Below are 20,360 nucleotides of genomic sequence, written 5' to 3' on the forward strand. Positions count from 1 at the left end.
TACCAATTATGGAAGCAAATAATACCATCCTCAATCCATTTAATAACGATGATGATTTTTCCCAACATGAATAATCAAAGTAGATTACACAAAGTGGCTAATATTTTGTCAAAAGAATTAGAAATTGTGCCAGATGGACGCCAAGATTTTAAAATGAGCATGAAATCATTGGAGAAAAACACGCATGCACGTTTAAAAATTTGGTGGGATTGTCAAACCCTGCAAAATTACATTGAGAGGGATAAGATTCCACGTGGATTACGCCTAAGAAAAAACCTACCACTAAATTTGGAGATGTTTTTTCTAAAAAATTGGATTTCATTCTCTCAGATTGCTGTTTTAAACTTAATTGTGGAGTATGAACAAGCAAAATTAGACTATTGGCGATTATCTTTGCATATAGTTTTACATCGGAGTTGATAAGTGATATGGGTCTGTAATTAGCCACAGCTTCCTCATCACCTCCCGGTTTATGAATTAGTGTGATAGTCGCCTGGAGCATTTCTTTGGGAAATTTCCCTGCAGACGAGGACTCGTTGAAGGATTTGACTAGATACGGGGCTAGAAGGTGTGGAAAGGACTTATAATAGTTGTTTCCAAAACCGTCAGGTCCCGGTGACTTTTTGGGCTTTAGTGTCGAGATGGCACTAATTATTTCAGACTCAGTAAATTGGGCATTTAGTTTTTGAAGCTCATCTTCCGATATTTTTGGCAACTCAACCTCAGATAAAAATCTATTAATTGAGTCAGGATCTGGTTGGGGCTTATTTGGGTCATCCTTCAAATTATATAATACTGAATAGTAATCAGCAAAAGTATCAACTATATCTTTTGGATGAGGAACTAGAATTCCATCAATTCTCCTCACGGCGTTGATTCTTTGTCTGATTCTTGCTGATCTGATCCTACTTGCCATAAATTTAGTTGGTTTATTGGGATTCTGATCTGGCTTATATATCCTGAGTCATATTGCAAAGGATTGTCAAAAATCCACTTGTGACTTTTAGGATCGCTACTTCCAATAGGTGGCGCTGTGCTAGAGTTTGTCTCCTTTACTGGAGAGACAATTTCAATAGAATTATAGTAATTAATTTTTGATTGCCTAATGTATTTATCAAACTCGTCCACCAACAGGGCTTTCAATTGTACCCTTAGATTCAATAGGTCTTTCTCTATGGTACTTGAAGGGTTGGGTATGCTCTGTAATATCCTCTCCTTATCTCTAATTTTCCCCTGTATCTGAACAATCTCACCTCCTCTTCATTTTTTATGATGGGAGGAAAGCTTAATCAGCTCACCCATCATTATCGCCTTATGCGTATTCCAAAGTGTATTGGAACTAATTGAATCATCCTCGTTGTCACTGAAAGAATTTTTAATGTGTTGTTCTATCTGAGATCTATATTCAGGTCTGTTGATTAACATGGGATTGCATCTCCAAATAAAGTTCCCTTGGGGAAATTGACCTAAAATTAGATCACAAATGACAGGAGCATGATCCGAAAAAGTCCTATCTCCTATAGCAATTTTGTTAAAACTGCTGATAGACAAATAATCAGTGAGTACTAAATCAATTCTTGAAAAAGTTTTGTAAGTACCCGAATAATGAGAGTATTCACGTGAGGATGTATTTAGACATCTAAAGATGTCCAAAAGTTCTTGACGAACCAACCAATTGCCGAGAGAGTGTTTCGCTCCTCTGTTTTGTGCCGTAGAATCCATATTTCCATTGGGGACGATATTAAAGTCACCTAACAGGATCAAGGTACCCTTTTTGATGTCCTTTAACCCCTTAACGACCGCGGGCAGTAAAATTACGTCCTAAATGTCATAATGTTACTGCCCGCGGTCCTCCGGCGGCAGCATGCCGCGATCGGCACACATCTCAGCTGATTTTCACAGCTGAGATGTGTGCCTGCAAGGCACGAGCAGAATTGTTATCTGCTCGTGCCGATTAACCCCTTAAATGGCGCTGTCAATACATGACAGTATATTACTGGAGAGGAAAAAGCGGTGGATAATGAGGGTTTGGTACTTAAAGAATTTGCTTCTGATATGAGCATAGTATTCAAAGGCAAGTTTGGATTCGTGAGGACAGAAGTGGACTTTTTCTTCATTACCGTGAAAATAGTTTGCTGCAGTTCAACAGGTGTTAGTTGTTTCACTGGACCACCATGGGATACTTTTACTTCTGAATTTGCAAATGTACGGTCTTGAATGCAGTACATACATATCGGGATGAGGTTCCGGTTGTTCCTCCAATGACAACTTCACAACCCACCGTTCTGAAAATGACTGTAGTTCCTGTGGGTTCTCAACATGGTTTGTTTCAAGGATGTGGAGCTAGTCAAAATTCAGATCCAGTAGTTCACAACAAACTATCAACTGTAGCTATTGCACTAACTGCAGCCACACAAAAAGATTCAGCCATCTCTGAGGCACCACAAGCAGGCGGATCTGGTCAAAAATCACCACCAAAAGTAGCTATTGAAACAACTTCAGCCATTGTGGCCAAACAAAAAGGTCCTACAATGTCTGGTGTAAGTCAGCAGTCATCTATATCGAGAGCTTCTACCCCATCTATTGTGGAACCATCATCATCATCGTGCATTCAAGACCGTACATTTGCAAATTCAGAAGTAAAAGTATCTCATGGTGGTCCAGTGAAACAACTAACACCTGTTGAACTGCAGCAAACTATTTTCACGGTAATGAAGAAAAAGTCCACTTCTGTCCTCACGAATCCAAACTTGCCAAAGTACCAAACCCTCATTATCCACCGCTTTTTCCTCTCCAGTAATATCCTTACCCCCAACACCAGTAATCTCTAACCCTGAGCTAATCAAGGCTCCGTTAATCAATATTCCTTTGTCTGCTGTTAACAATACATGACAGCACCATTATAAGCGCGATCGCGGTAAACTTTTACTTACCGCCTGATACCGGAAGTCACATGACGCGATCACGTAACTTCCGATAGTTGTCATGGTAGCACAGGGTCATGTGATGACTCCTGTACTACACATGACTTGCTTTCACTTTCGCTGTGCCAGCAGCACAGCAAAAGAGAAAGAGAGCGTATCTGCTGTTTACAGCTGTGTAGCTGTGATCAGCAGATACTGCAGAGCGATCGGATTGCTGATCGCTGATCGAGGGGGACTAGTAAAATAAAAAAAAAAAAGTTAAAAAAAGTTTTAAAAAATTAAAAAAAAACAAAAAAACCTAAAAGTTCAAATTACCCCCCATTCGCCGCATTGAAAATTAAAGGGTTAAAAAAATAAAAGATATACACACTTTTGGTATCGCCGCGTTCAGAAACGCCCGATCTATCAAAATATAAAATCAATTAATCTGGTCAGTATACGGCGTAGCGGCAAAAACATTCCAAACGCCAAAATGACGGTTTTTTGTTGCCACAACTTTTGCGCAAAATGCAATAAGAGGCGATCAAAGCATCTGCGCAATAATGGTACCGTTAAAAATGTCAGCTCGAGACGAAAAAAATAAGCCATCACTGAGCGATAGATCCCAAAAAATGAGAACGCTACGGGTCACGGAATATGGCGTAAAACGTGCGCCACTTTTTTCGGACAAACTTCCGATTTTTTTTTAACCCCTTATATAAAAGTAAACCTATACATGTTTGGTGTCTACGAACTCGCACTGACCTGAGGCATCACACCCACACATCAGTTTTACCATATAGTGAACACAGTGAATAAAATATCTCAAAAACCATAGTGCTATCGCACTTTTTTTGCAATTTTTCTGCATTTGGAATTTTTTTGCCGTTTTCCAGTACACTATATGGTAAAACTGATGGTTTCATTTAAAAGTACAGCTCGTTCCGCAAAAAATGAGCCCTTACATGACCATATTGACTAAAAAATAAAAAAAGTTACGTCTCTCAGAAAAAGAATGGCGAAAAAAAAACGGAAAGCGAAAAATCGTCCGGTCGTGAAGGGGTTAAGATGCGCATGATTTTGTTTAGGAATCTAATCTGTCCTGTGTTGGGGGCATAGATGTTAGCAATTGTGCATAGCTGATTATTAATCAAACAGGTAAGAATATGATACCTACCCTGGTTACCCACCATCTCGGAGATCAACTGAAATGACACTGAGTTACTAATGAGAGTAACAACACCTGCCTTCTTGCTAGTGTGTAATGAAAAAAATACATGTGGATAATTCTTGTCACTAAATTTTGGATGTGAGTCTCTGGCAAACTTAACCTCTTGAAGGCAAACTATGTCCGCTTTTGAATATCTAATATCCCTCCATGCCAGAAACCTTCGTCTAGGGCTATTCAAACCATTAACATTGTAGGAGAGTATTTTTGAATACATTATTATAAATTAAAGGAGAGCGAAAATGACAAGAGGGATTTCTATAACTGGAATGTGAAAACCTAAAAGAAAACCACTTGTTTGATTATTATCCTAAAAGGAAGGAAAGGGGTTAACAAAGTAAATGAACAAATAACCAGACAAAAAAAAAATGCAATATGCCTATATTCCTGGAATGGAAGCCTGTTAACATGGTTGAGATTTGTTTACGTTCATTGTTCTTCCTTTTACCCACTCCCTCTTCACCTTGTTTTTCCTTGCCTCCACCCTCCTCCCCTTTTTCAGCCCCAATAAAGTAATTGTTTTACCTCCCCCTCCCCTCTCCTTTCTCTTTTCCTATACCTTTCCCCCCCAGATGAAAAGTTTTATTCATACAATAGATCCCCACATGTATTCAAATAATGGTATGCTACGCATGATAATATCTTGATTGTGTGGATTTGATATGTTATTTTGTTAACCTTATTTTAATAAAAATATATGAAAACAAGCAAAATTAGAGACTCTGGATGCCGTCATTAAGGACTTGGAGATTATTGTTCCAACCATTGTAACACTGATTTGTACTCTTCTCTCAAAATCGCATGAATGAGAGCTTACATAAATTGGAGGATTCAATTACCGCAATAAAACAGAGAAAGTTTAAAAGAGATGTTTCTAATTATGAGAACAATCAGATTTATGAATGGCACGTACTTAGCAGAAACAACCAACATTGTAAATCAACCCTTAAAACAAAAGGAGGCACCAGACAGCACCGAGTGAGCTTTAGTTCATCAGAACCGGAGTCCACAGATTTCACCGCAGATTACACAGATCCTCATATGGAAAATCACCCATTAACTTTCTCTACTACAACAACAGCAGCGTCCAAACACTTGAAAGGCAAGTCTCTGCCATCTACTATAAGAAAAAAACCAGGGGAGCAGAACAGAAATATAGAAAAGCATACTCAAAGTATAAACATTTTAGCACGTCACTTCTTTTCCGCAGGTACCTGCGGTTTTTGCCATAGGTAATGGTAAAAAACCACAGGGACCAACCCGCAGAAAAACCACGGCAAAACCATGGCAAAACCACGGCAAACCACAGTAAAATTGCGGGTGCATGTTTACCGCGGTTTTTGCCACGGGTACGGAATTTTGCCAGAGGGTGTGGATTTTTCTTAAGAAAAAGTAATTTCCCAGTGCGCACAGGGCCTAAAAATCCCTATTTTGAAGCACAGACAACTCACATACCTGGCTCTAATGTTGTTATCACTAATGATTATGATACTTTGAAATTTGATGAACAGATGGCTTTAAGTGATCTTAAGTTGCTCTCTTCCTCTGAATTTAAAAATTTAGAACTCACTGACCAGTGTTTTTCCTCCAGATTTCCTAATCCTCATTACTATCATATACAGTCACGTACTCCTGCTATGGAGGGAGGATTTTCAGTTTTTGGTGGAGAGCGATTTGAAATCACTTTCAGATAACATTTCACATTCTAAATTAAATCTTACCAAAAAGGAAAAAATGGCTATGAAATCATTACAGACTAATAACAACATTGTCATCAAAAACTCTGATAAAGGACGTTCTGTGGTTATTATGGATCGAGGCCTCCATGAGAGGGAAATACTCCAATTATTGGGAGATACCAGAACTTATTGTTTAATACATGATACGATACGATACGATACGATACACTTTATTGATCCCGTGGGAAATTATGGTATCACAGCAGCACAACTTAAATCATAACATGAATTACTTAATTGACAAGACAGTAGAGTTGACAGAAGAACATTATACATTAGATTAGGACATACACAGCGGGTGAACTGAAAGTAGAAGAAATAAAGTAGACATTCACCTTGATGATTTAACACGAATGTTATTGTTGTACATTCCCATAGCAGTTGGCACAAATGATTTCCTATATTTTTCCTTCTTACACCTCAGATGGATTAGCCGGTTACTGAAGGTGCTCTTCTGTCTCATGAATAGCTCATATAATGGATGTGCATTATTATTCATAATCGCCATACACTTTGTGATGACCCACTAATAATATTACAAAAAAATCCCTCAACAAACTTTTGCAGAAGGGTTTTTCTCTTGGACATATTACATCTAGACAGAAGGAATACCTTGATCCACCTAACCCCAGAGTACTTCTGTTTTGCGCCCTATCAAAAACCCACAACGAGAAATTACCCCAAGGTTTCAGACCCATTATGTCTGGCATTAATTCACTATGTGAAAATCTTTGTGAATGGCTAGACTATACATTACAACTCCTAACACACTCCGGGCTACATGAAAGATAGCAAACATGTTCCCAATATTCTAAACAATTTAACGTGGTCTCCAATTTTTTCCTGGCTTACATGTGATATACAGGTGTTGTATTCCTCTATACCATATGAACTTGCCCTAAACCGTGGAAAGCTTCAAGAGGAACCTCAAGACCCACCTCTTCCAACAAGCCTACAACCTACAATAGCCCTCAGCCCAGTAGACCACTGCGCAACCAGCTCTGTCCTCACCTATTGTACCATCACCCATTCCCTGTAGACTGTGAGCCCTCGCGGGCAGGGTCCTCTCTCCTCCTATACCAGTCTGTCTTGTACTGTTAATGATTGTTGTACGTATACCCTCTTTCACTTGTAAAGCGCCATGGAATAAATGGCGCTATAATAATAAATAATAATAAATAATAATAATAATAATAATATCCATGAAAGAACAACTCCATAAATATTCCAACTATACTAAAAGTTTAACGAACCACCAATTCTATGTTGTCCATATATATGTAGCACCCCTGAGGTATTCATGTGCCACAAAATGTGAACGTGGAAATTCAAACCCCGGAATATCCGTGGCAGTCAATACACCAACACCCTCAGGCCACATACACAACTCCAATTCCAGACTGGGAGACTACCTAGCAACAGGTAAAAGGGATTGGCACTGATTGGATAGTTGCCACCCAATCTGTAGGGAGAGACCCAGCAATGGGAGGGGTGAGTGGTCAGTTGGGAAGTTGGCGGGAGGAAGTGTTTGGTCAGTAAAGTAGTCAGAGAGAGTTGAAGGAGAGTTGAGAGGAGTGACGTAAAGAAAGGAAAATTGTAAAGACATGAAGTAACAACGGAACACTGTAACAGGAGTGAGGGACTGTGGGGTAAGGAACCAGGACTCCAGGCACTGTGAGTTACCTGTGGAAGTGTAATACTCCAGGAACCGCGGGGCACCTGTGGAAGTCTGGAACCTAGGCTCACAGGACTCGGCATGAGGCAGGGTACAGACCCTAGGACAGTGAGACTCTTTATGGTCAACTGTTAAGTCTGCCAGGTGAGGGGATCTCCAGGGTCCCTCACCACCCAAAGAATCTGAATCATCAGCAGCAAAGAGGGGATCGGGGATTGAACCCCTTAAATAGTCCAGGCTGCCTGCAATAGGACCAAGACTGAAACAGAGAGGCTCCCCCAGAAGCTCTAAGCCACGGAAGCCCAATACAAACGAGAGTGCACGGAGGACAGCTACCCCAGGTCACAGCTGGCATGGCGAACAAGGGGAGCGGGAACACCTGAAACCGGCACCAGCGGGTCCAGGTACCAAGCCACAAGTAAAAAGGCAAGTTGAAACTGCAATACCGGTGTGGACTGTTTCCTCCTTGCCTCCGTACACATACACTGACTGTTCCCTACTATAGCCCCCTCATCATCCACTGCTGAGGCCTAGCCCTGCTTGTGGAGGGCCCAAAACACCTAAGCTGCATTACTCAACCAGCCCCAGCAGGACCCTGAAGCGGCGGCTCCAATAACCTAGCCGCACACCGCAAGTGGCGTAGTCGAAAAACTCTTATTTTGTTTTCCTTTATTTCTCTCCCATTTTTCACCCCCTTTTTAATCGGACTGACCCTCAGGGTCACGGAACCGGGCATCGACCGTGATCACGACTGATCCCCCTGCATACCACGCGCCCAGGACCGAGTACCCCACTGCCCTGGGGCGTCACATATATATTAGAAAAACTGCCTAATCCCCGAAAAAAATATACTCTAAGAAAATACCTCCTATTAATTCTTTTAAAAGACTTCTAGGAGTCAAAACACTAAATTACATCTACCGTACACATGAGAATACTAAAGTAACCACATACAGTAGGGGGTAAGGTAACTGGGCACTGCCCTGTTCTCACCCTATTAGGCCCTACCTGGCAACTGAGATTTTATGCACCCTAGGGTTCAAGTGGTGCCCCCGTTCCATGACGTGTGTATATATATACACACAGAGTATATAGCACGTGTGTGCATTTGATTTTGCATCACTGTATTCTGAAAGCTATAACTTTCTATTTTTCTACCGACAATTTGGACTACATAACATTTTTTTAATGTTGAAGTTTTTTTTCAAGTTTTTGGTGGCAGAGTGAACTAAATCCAGAAATTCAAAAATTGTTTTTGTTTTATTTTTTATGCCATTTACCGTCCAGTAAGTGATAAGAAATCTTTATTCTTTGGGTCAATTTGCTCACAGTGATACACAATTATATAGGGTTATTTTATCTTTTTCTACTTTTGCACACTAAAAATTATTTGGTGCTGCCCAAAAAGTTGAATGTCAACTGATTAAGAAACTAACAGGCTTAATGGATAGAAGGCTTATGACTGTTATTGAAAAGAAGGGAGGCTATAGGAGGTTATTAACACTTTAACCCCTTCAACTCGAAGCCTGTTTTCACCTTCCTGACCAGGCCAAATGTTTAAATTCTGACCACTGTCACATCGTAAAGTAATTACTGAATGCTTCAACATATTCTACTGATTCTGAGTATATTGTTTTGACACACATTGTACTTCATATTAGTGATAAATTTAGGTAGATATGATTTGTATTTATTTATGAAAATATCAAACATTTGACAAAATATTTCTCAATTTTCAAATTTTGAATTTGTATGCCCTTAAACCTGATAGTTTTATCACACAAAATCATTAGTAAATAACATTTTCCACATATCTACTTTACATCAGCATTATTCTTTAAACATTTTTTTCTGCTAGGAAGTTAGAAGGGTTAAAATTGTATCACCAATTTTTCCAGCAAAATGTATGAACCCTTTTTTTATGGACCACATCACATATGAAGTGACTTTGAGAGGCCTATGCGACAGAAAATTCCCCAAAGTGACACCATTATAAAAACTGCATCTTTCAAAGTGCCCAAAACCACATTCAAGAAGTTTATTAACCCCTTAGGTGATTCACAGAAATTAAAGCAATTTGAAATTTTAATTTTTTTCCCACAAAAATATTCCTCTGGCCCCCGATTTTTAATTTTTACAAGAGTAACAGGAGAAAATAGACCATAGAATTTGTTGTGCAACTTATCCTGAGTACACCAATACACCATATGTGGTGAAAATCTAATGTTTGGGCGCACGGAAGGCCTTAGATAGGAAGGAGAACTATTTGACTTGTGGACCGCAAAATTGTCTGCAATAGATAATGGACTCCATACCGCGTTTCCAGAGCCCCTGATGTGCCTATACCCCCCGCAAGTGACAACATTTTAGAAACTACACCCCTCAAGGAATTTATCTAGAGGTGTGTTGAGCACCTTAAGCCCAGTGATGCTTCACAGAATTTTATGATGTTGAGCCTTGAAAATAACAAATTGACATTTTGCCACAAAAATGTTACTTTAGCCACTAATTTCTCCTTTTCATAATAGTAACAGGAGAAAATGGACTATAAAATTTGTTTCACCTGAGTACATCAATACCCTATAAGTGGTGGAAAACTACTTTTTCGGCACACGGCAGGGCTCAGAAAGGAAGGAGCGCTACTTAAATTTTGGAGTGCCATTTTGGCTGGAATAGATTCCGGATGCCACGTCACATTTAAAAAGCACCTCAAGTGCCAAAACAGCTGAAACCCTCACTAGTGACCCCCATTATAGAAACTAATCCTGTAGAGGAACTTATCTAGGGGTGTAGAGAGCAATTTCAATCCTAAGGCGATTCACAGAAATGTAATGTATAATATTGTGCTGAGTAAATTAAAAATTAGCATTTATTTTTCCACTAAAATGTTGGTAAGGCTCCAAGTTTTTAATTTTCAAAAGGAGTAATAGGAAAAAATGAACAGTGTAATTTGTTATTCAATTTCTTCTGTGTACACAAATACCCCATATGTGGTCAAAAACTACTTTAGGAGGCACAGTTCATAGCTCAGAAGGAAAGGAGCATCATATCATAGTGCAGAGTTTGCTGTTATGGTTTACGGGTGCCATGTTATATTGACAGAGCGCCCAAACGACATCCCTCAATGAATTCATCTAAAGATTCAGTGCTCATATTGACAATACAGGTGTGTCACTGAAGTTTTAACCATTGGGTGTTGAAGAAAAATAATTACATTTTTACCACAAAAAATTTGTTTTAGCCCCAGATTTTACATTTTCATGAGGGGACATGGGTGAAATGCAAACATTGTCTCACAATTTCTGTTGGTTGAACATGGCAATACCTCATGTGTGTCTGTACATTACTGCTCAGAAACTGGCAAAACACGGGATGGAAGGAGTATTCTTTGAGCCTTCGAGCCCAGATTTTCCTAGAATAATTTGTGGACTCCATATACAGAGCCTCAAATTGTCAGAACAGCAGAATCCCCCCTCATATTACCCCTCTTGCAATTTATCTACATTTGTAATGACAATTTTGAGTCCATGGGTGTTTTCTAGAAACAAGGAGCAGTGAATGTTGCGGAGTGAAAATTGTAAATCTGCCAGTACTTTGTAGTGCCCATACATATTGCTCAGCTCGTGCTTCTGGAGACACGCACATCTGGAGATTAAGCGGGCTCTCCTCACTACCGAAATGCCAAACATGTGGGTGCTAAATATGGTTTAACCCCTTCAGCCCCGGGGCACTTTCCGTTTTTGCGTTTTTGTTTTTTGCTCCCCTTCTTCCGAGAGCCGTAACTTTTTTATTTTTCCGTCAATCTTGCCATATGAGGGCTTGTTTTTTGCGGGACAAGTTGTACTTTTAAATGAAACCATAAGTTTTACCATATGATGTACTGGAAAGCAGCAAAAAAATTCCAAGTGTGAAAAAATTGCAAAAAAAGTGTGATGGCACAATAGTTTTTGGGATGTTTTATTCACGGTGTTCACTATATGGTAAAACTGATGTGTGGGTATGATGCCTGAGGTCGGTGCGAGTTTGTAGACACCAAACATGTATAGATTTACTTGTATCTAAGGGGTTAAAAAAAATTCACAAGTTTGTCCAATAAAAGTGGCGCGCGTTTTGTGCCATTTTCCGAAACACGTAGCGTTCTTATTTTTTGGGATCTATGGCTCAGTGATGGCTTATTTTTTGCGTCTCGAGCTGATGTTTCTAATGGTAGCATTTTTGCGCAGATGCTACGTTTTGATCGCCTGTTATTGCATTTTGCGTAAAACTTGCGGCGACCAAAAAACGTAATTTTGGCGTTTGGAATTTTTTTGCCACTACGCCGTTTACCAATCAGATTAATTGATTGTATATTTTGATAGATCGGGCATTTCTGAACGCGGCGATACAAAATATGTGTATATTTATTTATTTTTTAACCCTTTAATTTTCAATGGGGGGAAAGGGGGGTGATTTGAACTTTTAGGTTTTTTGTTTTTTTTTTAATCTTTTAAAACTTTTTGTTTACTTTTTTTATTTTATTTTACTAGTCCCCCTAGGGGGCTATAGCGATCAGCAATCCGATTGCTGATCGCTATCTGCTGATCACAGCTATACCGCTGTAAACAGCAGAAATAGTCACTTTCTTTCTTCCTCTGCTCCGTGCCGAGGAAGAATGAAAGTGAAACTTCATAGCATCAGGCGTCATCACATGACCCTGTGCTACGATGGCAACCACCAAACGTCACGTGATCACTCACGTGACGTCCGGAGGGGGCGGCGGTAAGTAAAAAACATGGCCGCGCGCATATAGATCTCGCTGCCAGACTTTGGCAGCAAGATCTAAGGGGTTAATGTTCCGGGTGGAATGCGATTCCACTCGGAACATGTAGGCACACATGTCAGCTGTTGAAAACAGATGATATGTGTGCCGATCCACGCCGCCTGCCCGCGGCTTACCGGGACACGATCCATGACGGAAAGATCCGTCCATGGTCGTGAAGGGGTTAAGCACACTGCGAAGCTCAGAAGGCGGAGGAGGGGGGGATGCATTTGGATTTGGGAGTGCAGAATTCACTGGATTTTTTTTTAGGGTGGGCCATTTCACTTTTCCAAGGTTTTGTGTAACCAATAACATGTAAACCCCCTATATTTTCATTTACAGATGATATACCTGAGTGGAAAATTGTTTGTTTTTTTTGTGTGGATTTTTTGTTAATTTTGTTGAAGCGTTTATTGGGAACATTTTACATAAAATTTTGGATCACATTTATCCTGTGCTCTATGCTGAACACTTACATCTAGGGTTTACATCTAAATCTCACAATGATGCAATTCAGATGAAAGCCCTGCACTCACATATTTTCAGAGCTATAATTTTTCTACATTTCTGCCAACAGAGTAATGTGAAGGCTTGTTTTTGTGGGATGCCTTGACATTTTTTTTTGTGCCATTTTCGGGCACATAACATTTTTGATTGCTAAATACGCAGATTTTTGGGAGACAGAACAAACAAAACCAGCAATTCAGGAATATTTTTCATTTTTTATGCTTTTCATGATGTGTAAATTGATAAAGCAGATTTATTCTTCAGGTCAGTACGATTACAGTGATACCAATTTTCATCTTTTTTATTGATTTGCCACTTTTACACAGGAGAATTTTTTATAAAAAAAATAGAATTGTTTTTGCACCACTTTATTCATAAAGCTGTAGCTTTTTTATTTTTTTTGCTGATAGAGCTGAATGGGTGTTTGTTTTTTTGCGGGACAAGATGAGGTTTTCAGCAATACCATTTTAATTTACATTCAATTTTTTTATCACATTTTAATCTTCTTTTCTGCAGTGTCAGGAATAGAGATGAGCGAACCCATGGAAGTTCGGTTCAGCGGGTTCATTTGGACTTTAGATAAGGTTCAGTTTGGGATCTGAACAGCGATGCTCGGGCCGAGTGGTGTTCAATTGTTCATAAGTAAATCACCCAAACTCCGAATCCAAACTCTGTTTTGATTTTGTAAAGTCTTTGTTTGGTACGAACACTGAACACCGAATCTCGGGTTCGCTCATCTCTAATCATGTAAAACATAATTTTTCGACACTTCATTTATATGGTGTTCACTAGGTGTGACCACTTTATAGATTGTGTTTTTCTGGATGCAGCATAACCAAAAACATGTACTTTATTTGTTTATCTTTGTGTTTTCCTAAATATATGTATTTATTGGTCTAATAATTTTACATTTGTTATGATTTTTTTTTTTTTTTACTTTTTACCTAGTCCCTTCGTGCCCTGAGTGTCAGGAACTGCTATATTTTTCTTGACTAACCCCAACCTACTAAGTGAGATATACACATCCCCCAGTTTTCCACCATTCCCTGTTTACATCCAAAGGTTGACTGTGCCAATTTATAAAGCCTCTTAGCATATACCGTATATGATCATTATCCTACAAAACCTATTGGACTGATATGTTTCTTACCTATAACCTGCAGTGTTACTTCAGTCTCTTTACTTCCTGCTTTTGTCCCCACGTAGCATTTATACATATATTCATCACTTTTTTTCAAGTGTCTTATTAGCAGAGAAGCATTTCCTTTACTTATTTCATGCAGAAACAGTGACGTTCTTCCAGAATAGCCTATGTCTTGACTTTGTAGCTGGTCTGTAGTCCTATAATATGAGTGCACATTTTTGTTGTCACTTGTAATCCAATGAATGACCACCTCTTCCCCAGGGTTAAAAGAACATGGTAGGATGACATCTTTGTTTTGTTCACCTAAAATTGCACCTGTTAAACATAGAAGTCCATAATATTAATTTATAGAAATGTTCATGATTATATAGTTTAATCACTCCTGTTTATAGATACAAGTGTCTAGATAATCGTAAGCAATATTGAATAAAGAACTGCGGGCTGTATGCACAATAGAGACTGCTGTGGGCTGTATACACAATAGAAACTGCGGCGGGCTGTATACACAATAAAGATTGCCGTGGGCTGTATTCACAATAGAGACTGCTGCGGGCTTGATACACAATAGAGACTGCTGTAGTTGTGAATACATTTGGACTAGGTTCCAGTTTGGGGCTCCCTCTTGTGGTCAGTGCTGGTAATGAAGTTGGCTTGCTGAATAGAAATCAGACAGCTGGGGATGATTAGCAAATCAGGGTGTTCTGACTGGGCCTATATAACTGAGTAGTGTTCTCTTGTTACTGGCCGGTGCTCAATGTTGTTTCATGTGTGCTAATGACATTCTGAAGCCAGCCCTTCCTTCTTTGTCTACCAGAACTCCTTTCAGATAAGTTTGGTCTTACACCTGAGTACAGATAGACACAGAAAGCCCATATACAAAGAAATAAAGCCAGGAGGGTCCTAATGAGAGGATCACTCCCAGCATGCGAAGCTACTCGAATAGCAAATCAAAAACAAGACAAAGGATGAGTAATAATGCTTCGATTGTGTTTATTGATAGTAAATAAATATTAGGAGGTTAACCCCAACACAAGTCTTGTGTTTGGGTTAACCTCCTCTTCACCATCCTGACCTGTCTGCATTTTTTTGGCACTTACCGCTCACTTACTAGTATGTGAGAAGTTCTCTTATATGTACCGTGTTATTCACATGTTTTCCCCTGTTCCATTCAAGCACTGAGTTACCTTAGTTCAGCTCTCCTGGTGTAGCAATATGATGTATCAGTTATAACCTTTTTATGATAATATTTATCAACTTAAGCTACTCTTATGAATTGTTGTTCCCAGCTTGTTGGAATCATTAGGGACATAATTAATTGATTTGAGTCTATTTCCCTTTCTATACTGGTTAAGTTTGCCTTCCCATTGATGTTTTTTGTATCATCTTCATTCACCCTGTGCCATTTAGATAACGTATATTGTGATGTACCATCATTATTTTCGTGATGTGTACATGGGTTTTGTTTTTATAAATACCTTTCTATAGTGTTCTTACCATATGCACAACAGGTCAGGATTTGCCTTTTAACATCCCTGCCTCATCCTGTGCCCTATTTTGTAATTGATTTTGTTCTGACCTGACTTTTTACATGCCTAAAAAATGTATTATCAATAAACACAATTGAAGCATTATTACTCGTCCTTTCTCTTGTTTTTGACCTGAGTACTGATATAGTGGGGGGAGAGTCCATATCAGGAGTGTTCGTTCTTTTTTTAGGGTATTGCACGGCTGCAGACAGTGCTCTTTTCTGTCCTTTCCTATTTAGATAGTTTGGGCCTCATCTTTTCTGAATCTGTCTTCTACCTGCGTATTGTGTTTTCCTACATCACCATCATCTTTATATGTGGGGGGCTATCTATATCTTTGGGGACTACTCCGAGGCAGATTAGCCTTTCCTGTATTTCTCTCTGTAGGAATAATTAGTTCTCAGGCTGTGTCGAGGCGACCAGGTCATCATAGGCATGTCCCACGGCTACTTCTAGTTGTGTGTTAGTGTTAGGTCTGCAGTTCGCTGAGATTCCAACCACTCTGGCAACATTCTGGGTTTCTTAGTTTTTTTGTCCTTTTTCTGATCCTCTTCAGTCACTGAATCATAACAGGGTACACAATAGAGACTGCTGTAGTATGGATACACAATAGAGACTGCTGTGGGCTGGATACACAATAGAGATGTTGCAGATTGTATACACAATAGATACAGAGAGAATGGCACTTCTAGCTGAGTGGTGCACAAGTAGGATCGAATCCCATATGTTGTATCAAGTAATACTTGACATTCAACTGGTAATTTTGCTCAATTTATTTCAAGTACCCAGAATTTAAACAGGCACAAACTTTTTGGTCAAGGCGACTCATCAGTCTGCAGACATGTTTAATTATCACTGGCATCAGGATGACCGAGCACTGTACATAGACCGTGGCATCCACTGCTGGTATAATAAACGTTTGTGCCTGTTTAATTTCTGGATACTTTAAATAAATTGAACAAAATCACCAGTTGCGTGCCAATTATTACTTGATACAACATGTGGGACACAATAGAGACTGCTGCGGGCTGTATATGCAATAGAGACTGATGTGGGCTTTATAGACAATAGAGACTGCTTCAGGCATTTCTGGCTGTATACTCAACAGAGACTGCGGCACGCTGGATACACAATGAGGACTGATATGGGCTGGATACACAATAGAGATTTCTGTGGGCTGTATACTCAATAGAGACTGCTGCGGGATGAATATACAATAGAGATGGCTGTGGGCTGTATACACAATAGAGACAGCTGTGGGCTCTATGCACAATAGAGATTGCTGTGGGCTGTTTTCAGAATAGAGGCTGCTGCTGGCTGTATATAGAATAGAGGCTGTTGCTCGCTCTATCAAGAATAGAGGCTGCTGGCTGTATATAGTGTATAAAAAAATTGAAAAAAATCCAGCACTTGAGTGCTGGATTTTTTTCAATTTTTTGATCTGGGGTGGGACCCTATCCAAGCACCAGCGACTATAGAAGGAGTGCCACATTTCTATATTTTATATTGTATATAGTGTATACGCAGCACTACATTATACACACATCCACACTATACCCCTGTCTGATGAAGCATGCTATTTGAATCACACGAAATGAAAGTCACTTCCTGTGGGTCTATCACTTCTTGCACTGCTGGTACTTTTACTTTGCATTGGCTACCTTGTCAATTTTTGGTATGCTTACTGTGTATTTATTGTGATAATTTCTGTGACTGTTATGTTACTGTATCATCATTGTGTCTATGACTATAATCTGTTTACTCGTTCACAGATGTTATTAACATGCGTTTGATATTCTGCTGAGCCTTGTAAATGTCCAGCAGTTGTGCTGTCTATCATCCCTTCCTTTTTATCCTATTTTTATCATATACTAGCTGTAATACCTGGCATTGCCCGGGATAGTAACTGTCTCTCAGTCTCTCTCACAGTCTCTGTCTGTCTCACTCTCTGTCTCTCTCTGTGTCTGTCTCTCTCTATCTCTTTGTCTGTCTGTCTGTCTCTTTGCCTGTTCGTCTATCTCTTTGTCTACCTGTCTCTTTGTGTCTCTGTCTATGTCTGTCTCTTTCCCTGTCTGTCTTTTTCCTGTTTGTTTCTGTAACTGACTCTCTCCCACTCTCCCAGTCTGTCTCCCTCTCTGTCTGTTTCTATTTCTGTCTGATTCTCTCTGTCTGTCTTTGTCTCTCTCTTTGTCTGTCTCTGTCTCACTCTCTCTCTTTGTGTCTCTGTCTATGTCTCTCTACCTCTTTCCCTGTCTGCCTCTCTATCTGTCTGCCTCTTCCCCTGTCTGCCTCTTCCCCTGTCTGCCTCTTCCTCTGTCTGCCTCTTACCCTGTCTGCCTCTTACCCTGTCTGCCTCTTACCCTGTATGCCTCTTCCTCTGTGTGCCTCTTTCCCTTTCTGCCTCTTTCCCTGTCTGACTGTCTGCCTGTCTCTGTCTGTCTCTGTCTGCCTGTCTGTCTCTGTCTGTCTGTCTTTTTCCCTATCTGCCTCTTTCTATGTCTGTCTGTCTCTGTCTGTGCCTATGTCTGTCTGTGTCTTTCTATCTGTCTCTGTCTGTCTGTGCCTATGTCTGTCTGTGTCTTTCTCTCTATCTGTCTCTCGACCGACAAAATATTATGTCACACATAAGCTTCTTATACTAAGGATGTCCTTCATTGCCTATAGCAACCAATCACAGCTCCTATTAATGACCTGTAGCTCCCAGCTCCATTGACTTTAATGTAAGCAGGTTTTTTGGTAAATAACTGTAAAGTGCTGGGTTAAATTTTCTCCTCAAAACATAGTCTATGGCGTTCCCTGAGTCCCATGAGGTGTCTGTGCAAAAATTTGTGATTGTAAATGCGACAGTGGGGATTCCTTTAGCGGACATACATACACACACACACACACACACACGCATGCACGCACGCATGTACACACACACACACACGCACACACACACACTCAGCTTTATATATTAGATGTGCACACTGTGTTTCACTGTGTTGTGTATTTGTTTGTTTTTTGCAACTTTAAATCCACTTTTCTCCTTTTCTGCTCCACTAAAATAAAGTTGCATGTTTTAATCGTGGCCACTCTGGTTTCATAATTTAGTTTTATTTTTTATTACTCTTTTTTAAGTATCTCTACATAAAATGCAGCATGGACACTTTGCAGACTGGCGTTTTTATGAGAAATTATTATGTCCATAACACAACACTTTTTCAAACGTAAAGCTAAGAAAAAATACACACTGAATATGAAATAGTAACTAAGCATTGTTAAAGCCTCTTAACTACCATTCTCCATCAGCCTTGCATCCATCAACTGGCGCTCATTTATTGGTTAAAAGTACAAACATTTTGTTATTCCTTTTCCATAAAATCTCCTTAGGAGATAATCAGCCAAAGAAATAAAGCTGATCATATATGAATCTAAAGAAGGTGAAGTTTGATATGCAATATATGATCTATGGACTTACCATGAATGATTGTGCAGCCCCAAAACATCAGAAATAAGAACAACATGGTAGACATTCATTGCTTCTCCAATGCTTTTCGCCTTTGGGCCTTCACTTCTTTAGATCTTCGTGTGTCTGACATACTGAAAGCAAAAAACAATCTCTGTACTATGAACAAACATTAACAGCTACAGTATATACCTTTACCTAGCAGTCATTATTAGTCATGACAGTGGTGAATCTACTGCAGCCTGAATGGTGAAGTGCCTGAATCGTAGTTAAAGCTCTTGATCTGTTAGCCCTACTCAGATTCCACTGTCAACATGTCTGTCCTCAGAGAAGGATCAAATAATGCCTAACAACGTTTATGCAGAGTAGAGGGGGAAGGAGCTGGTGAGAAAAAAGAAGCAGCAACATAAGGATAAACTGTTGAGGCTCTTAATTCAGTGGCAAAAACTGCTAAAAATATGTGATAAAAGTCATTAAATAGGTCAGAATGGTCTCATATTCACATACATAACGTATTCTGTAAAATTAGTGAAGGTACGTTTTAACTCTTTCCCAATTTTTGATGCACTAGTATGGCCAATGCTGGATCCTAGAAGCTACAGTAATGGTACCGTCTCACTAAACGACGTACCAGTGATTCCGACCACGATACGACCTGGTCAGGATCGCTGGTGCGTCGATACATGGTCGCTGGTGAGCTGTCAATCAGGCAGATCTAAACCAGCGACCAGCCATCAGCCACCAGCGACTCGTGCTGCGCTTGGTAACTAGGGTAAATATCGGGTAACTAAGCAAAGTGCTTTGCTTGGTTACCCGATATTTACCTTGGTTACCAGCGTACACCGCTTAGCGCTGGCTCCCTGCACACATAGCCAGGGTAAATATCGGGTAACTAAGCAAAGCACTTTGCTTAGTAACCCGATATGTACCTTGGTTACGTGTGCATTGTACGCTGGTAGCCAAGGTAAATATCGGGTAACTAAGCAAAGCGCTTTGCTTAGTTACCTGATGTGTACCCTGGTTACCAGCGTACACTGCTTACACAGAATCGGTGCTCGTTGGTCTCCCTCCGTCAAAACGCCGATGTGTGCTGCACAGTGGGAGACCAATGAGCAAAAAATGAACCAGAACAGTGTGTAACGATCATCGATTTCACAGCAGGGCCAGGTCGCTGTTTAGTATCACACACAGCGAGATTGCTGATGAGGTCACTGGTACGTCACAAAACCTGTGACTCAGCAGCAATCTCACTAGCAATCTCGCTATGTGAGAAGTACTCTTAAGTATGCACCATATCTGGCAGATAATAGCTGTGTTGAACAGCCAGCACCTCTGACAGCTGCGAGCATAGCTGAGCTTCTCATGCCGCTGTTAACTTTTAAAAAAACACTG

At 39.9% G+C, this 20,360-nt stretch overlaps 1 protein-coding gene across 3 annotated transcripts in view; it reads right to left on the minus strand.

Moving 5' to 3' along the window:
• Window positions 1–19,235, minus strand: part of HHLA2 (HHLA2 member of B7 family) — a 176,295-nt gene extending 157,060 nt beyond the window's left edge. For 2 of the 3 annotated variants that reach the window (XM_075336576.1, XM_075336577.1), the window contains exons 1-2: window positions 18,981–19,234; window positions 14,001–14,309 (exon numbers count right to left, since the gene is read on the minus strand). In XM_075336576.1, coding sequence (XP_075192691.1) covers window positions 14,001–14,309; window positions 18,981–19,035 — 364 coding nt within the window. In that variant the 5' untranslated portion in view covers window positions 19,036–19,234. Of the gene's footprint in view, window positions 1–14,000; window positions 14,310–18,980 lie in introns of all 3 variants that reach the window. The other variant, XM_075336575.1, reaches the window with a different exon arrangement.
• Window positions 19,236–20,360: the final 1,125 nt, after the last annotated feature.

Source organism: Anomaloglossus baeobatrachus, chromosome 2 (genome assembly GCF_048569485.1).
Source record: "Anomaloglossus baeobatrachus isolate aAnoBae1 chromosome 2, aAnoBae1.hap1, whole genome shotgun sequence".
NCBI lineage: Eukaryota > Metazoa > Chordata > Amphibia > Anura > Aromobatidae > Anomaloglossus > Anomaloglossus baeobatrachus.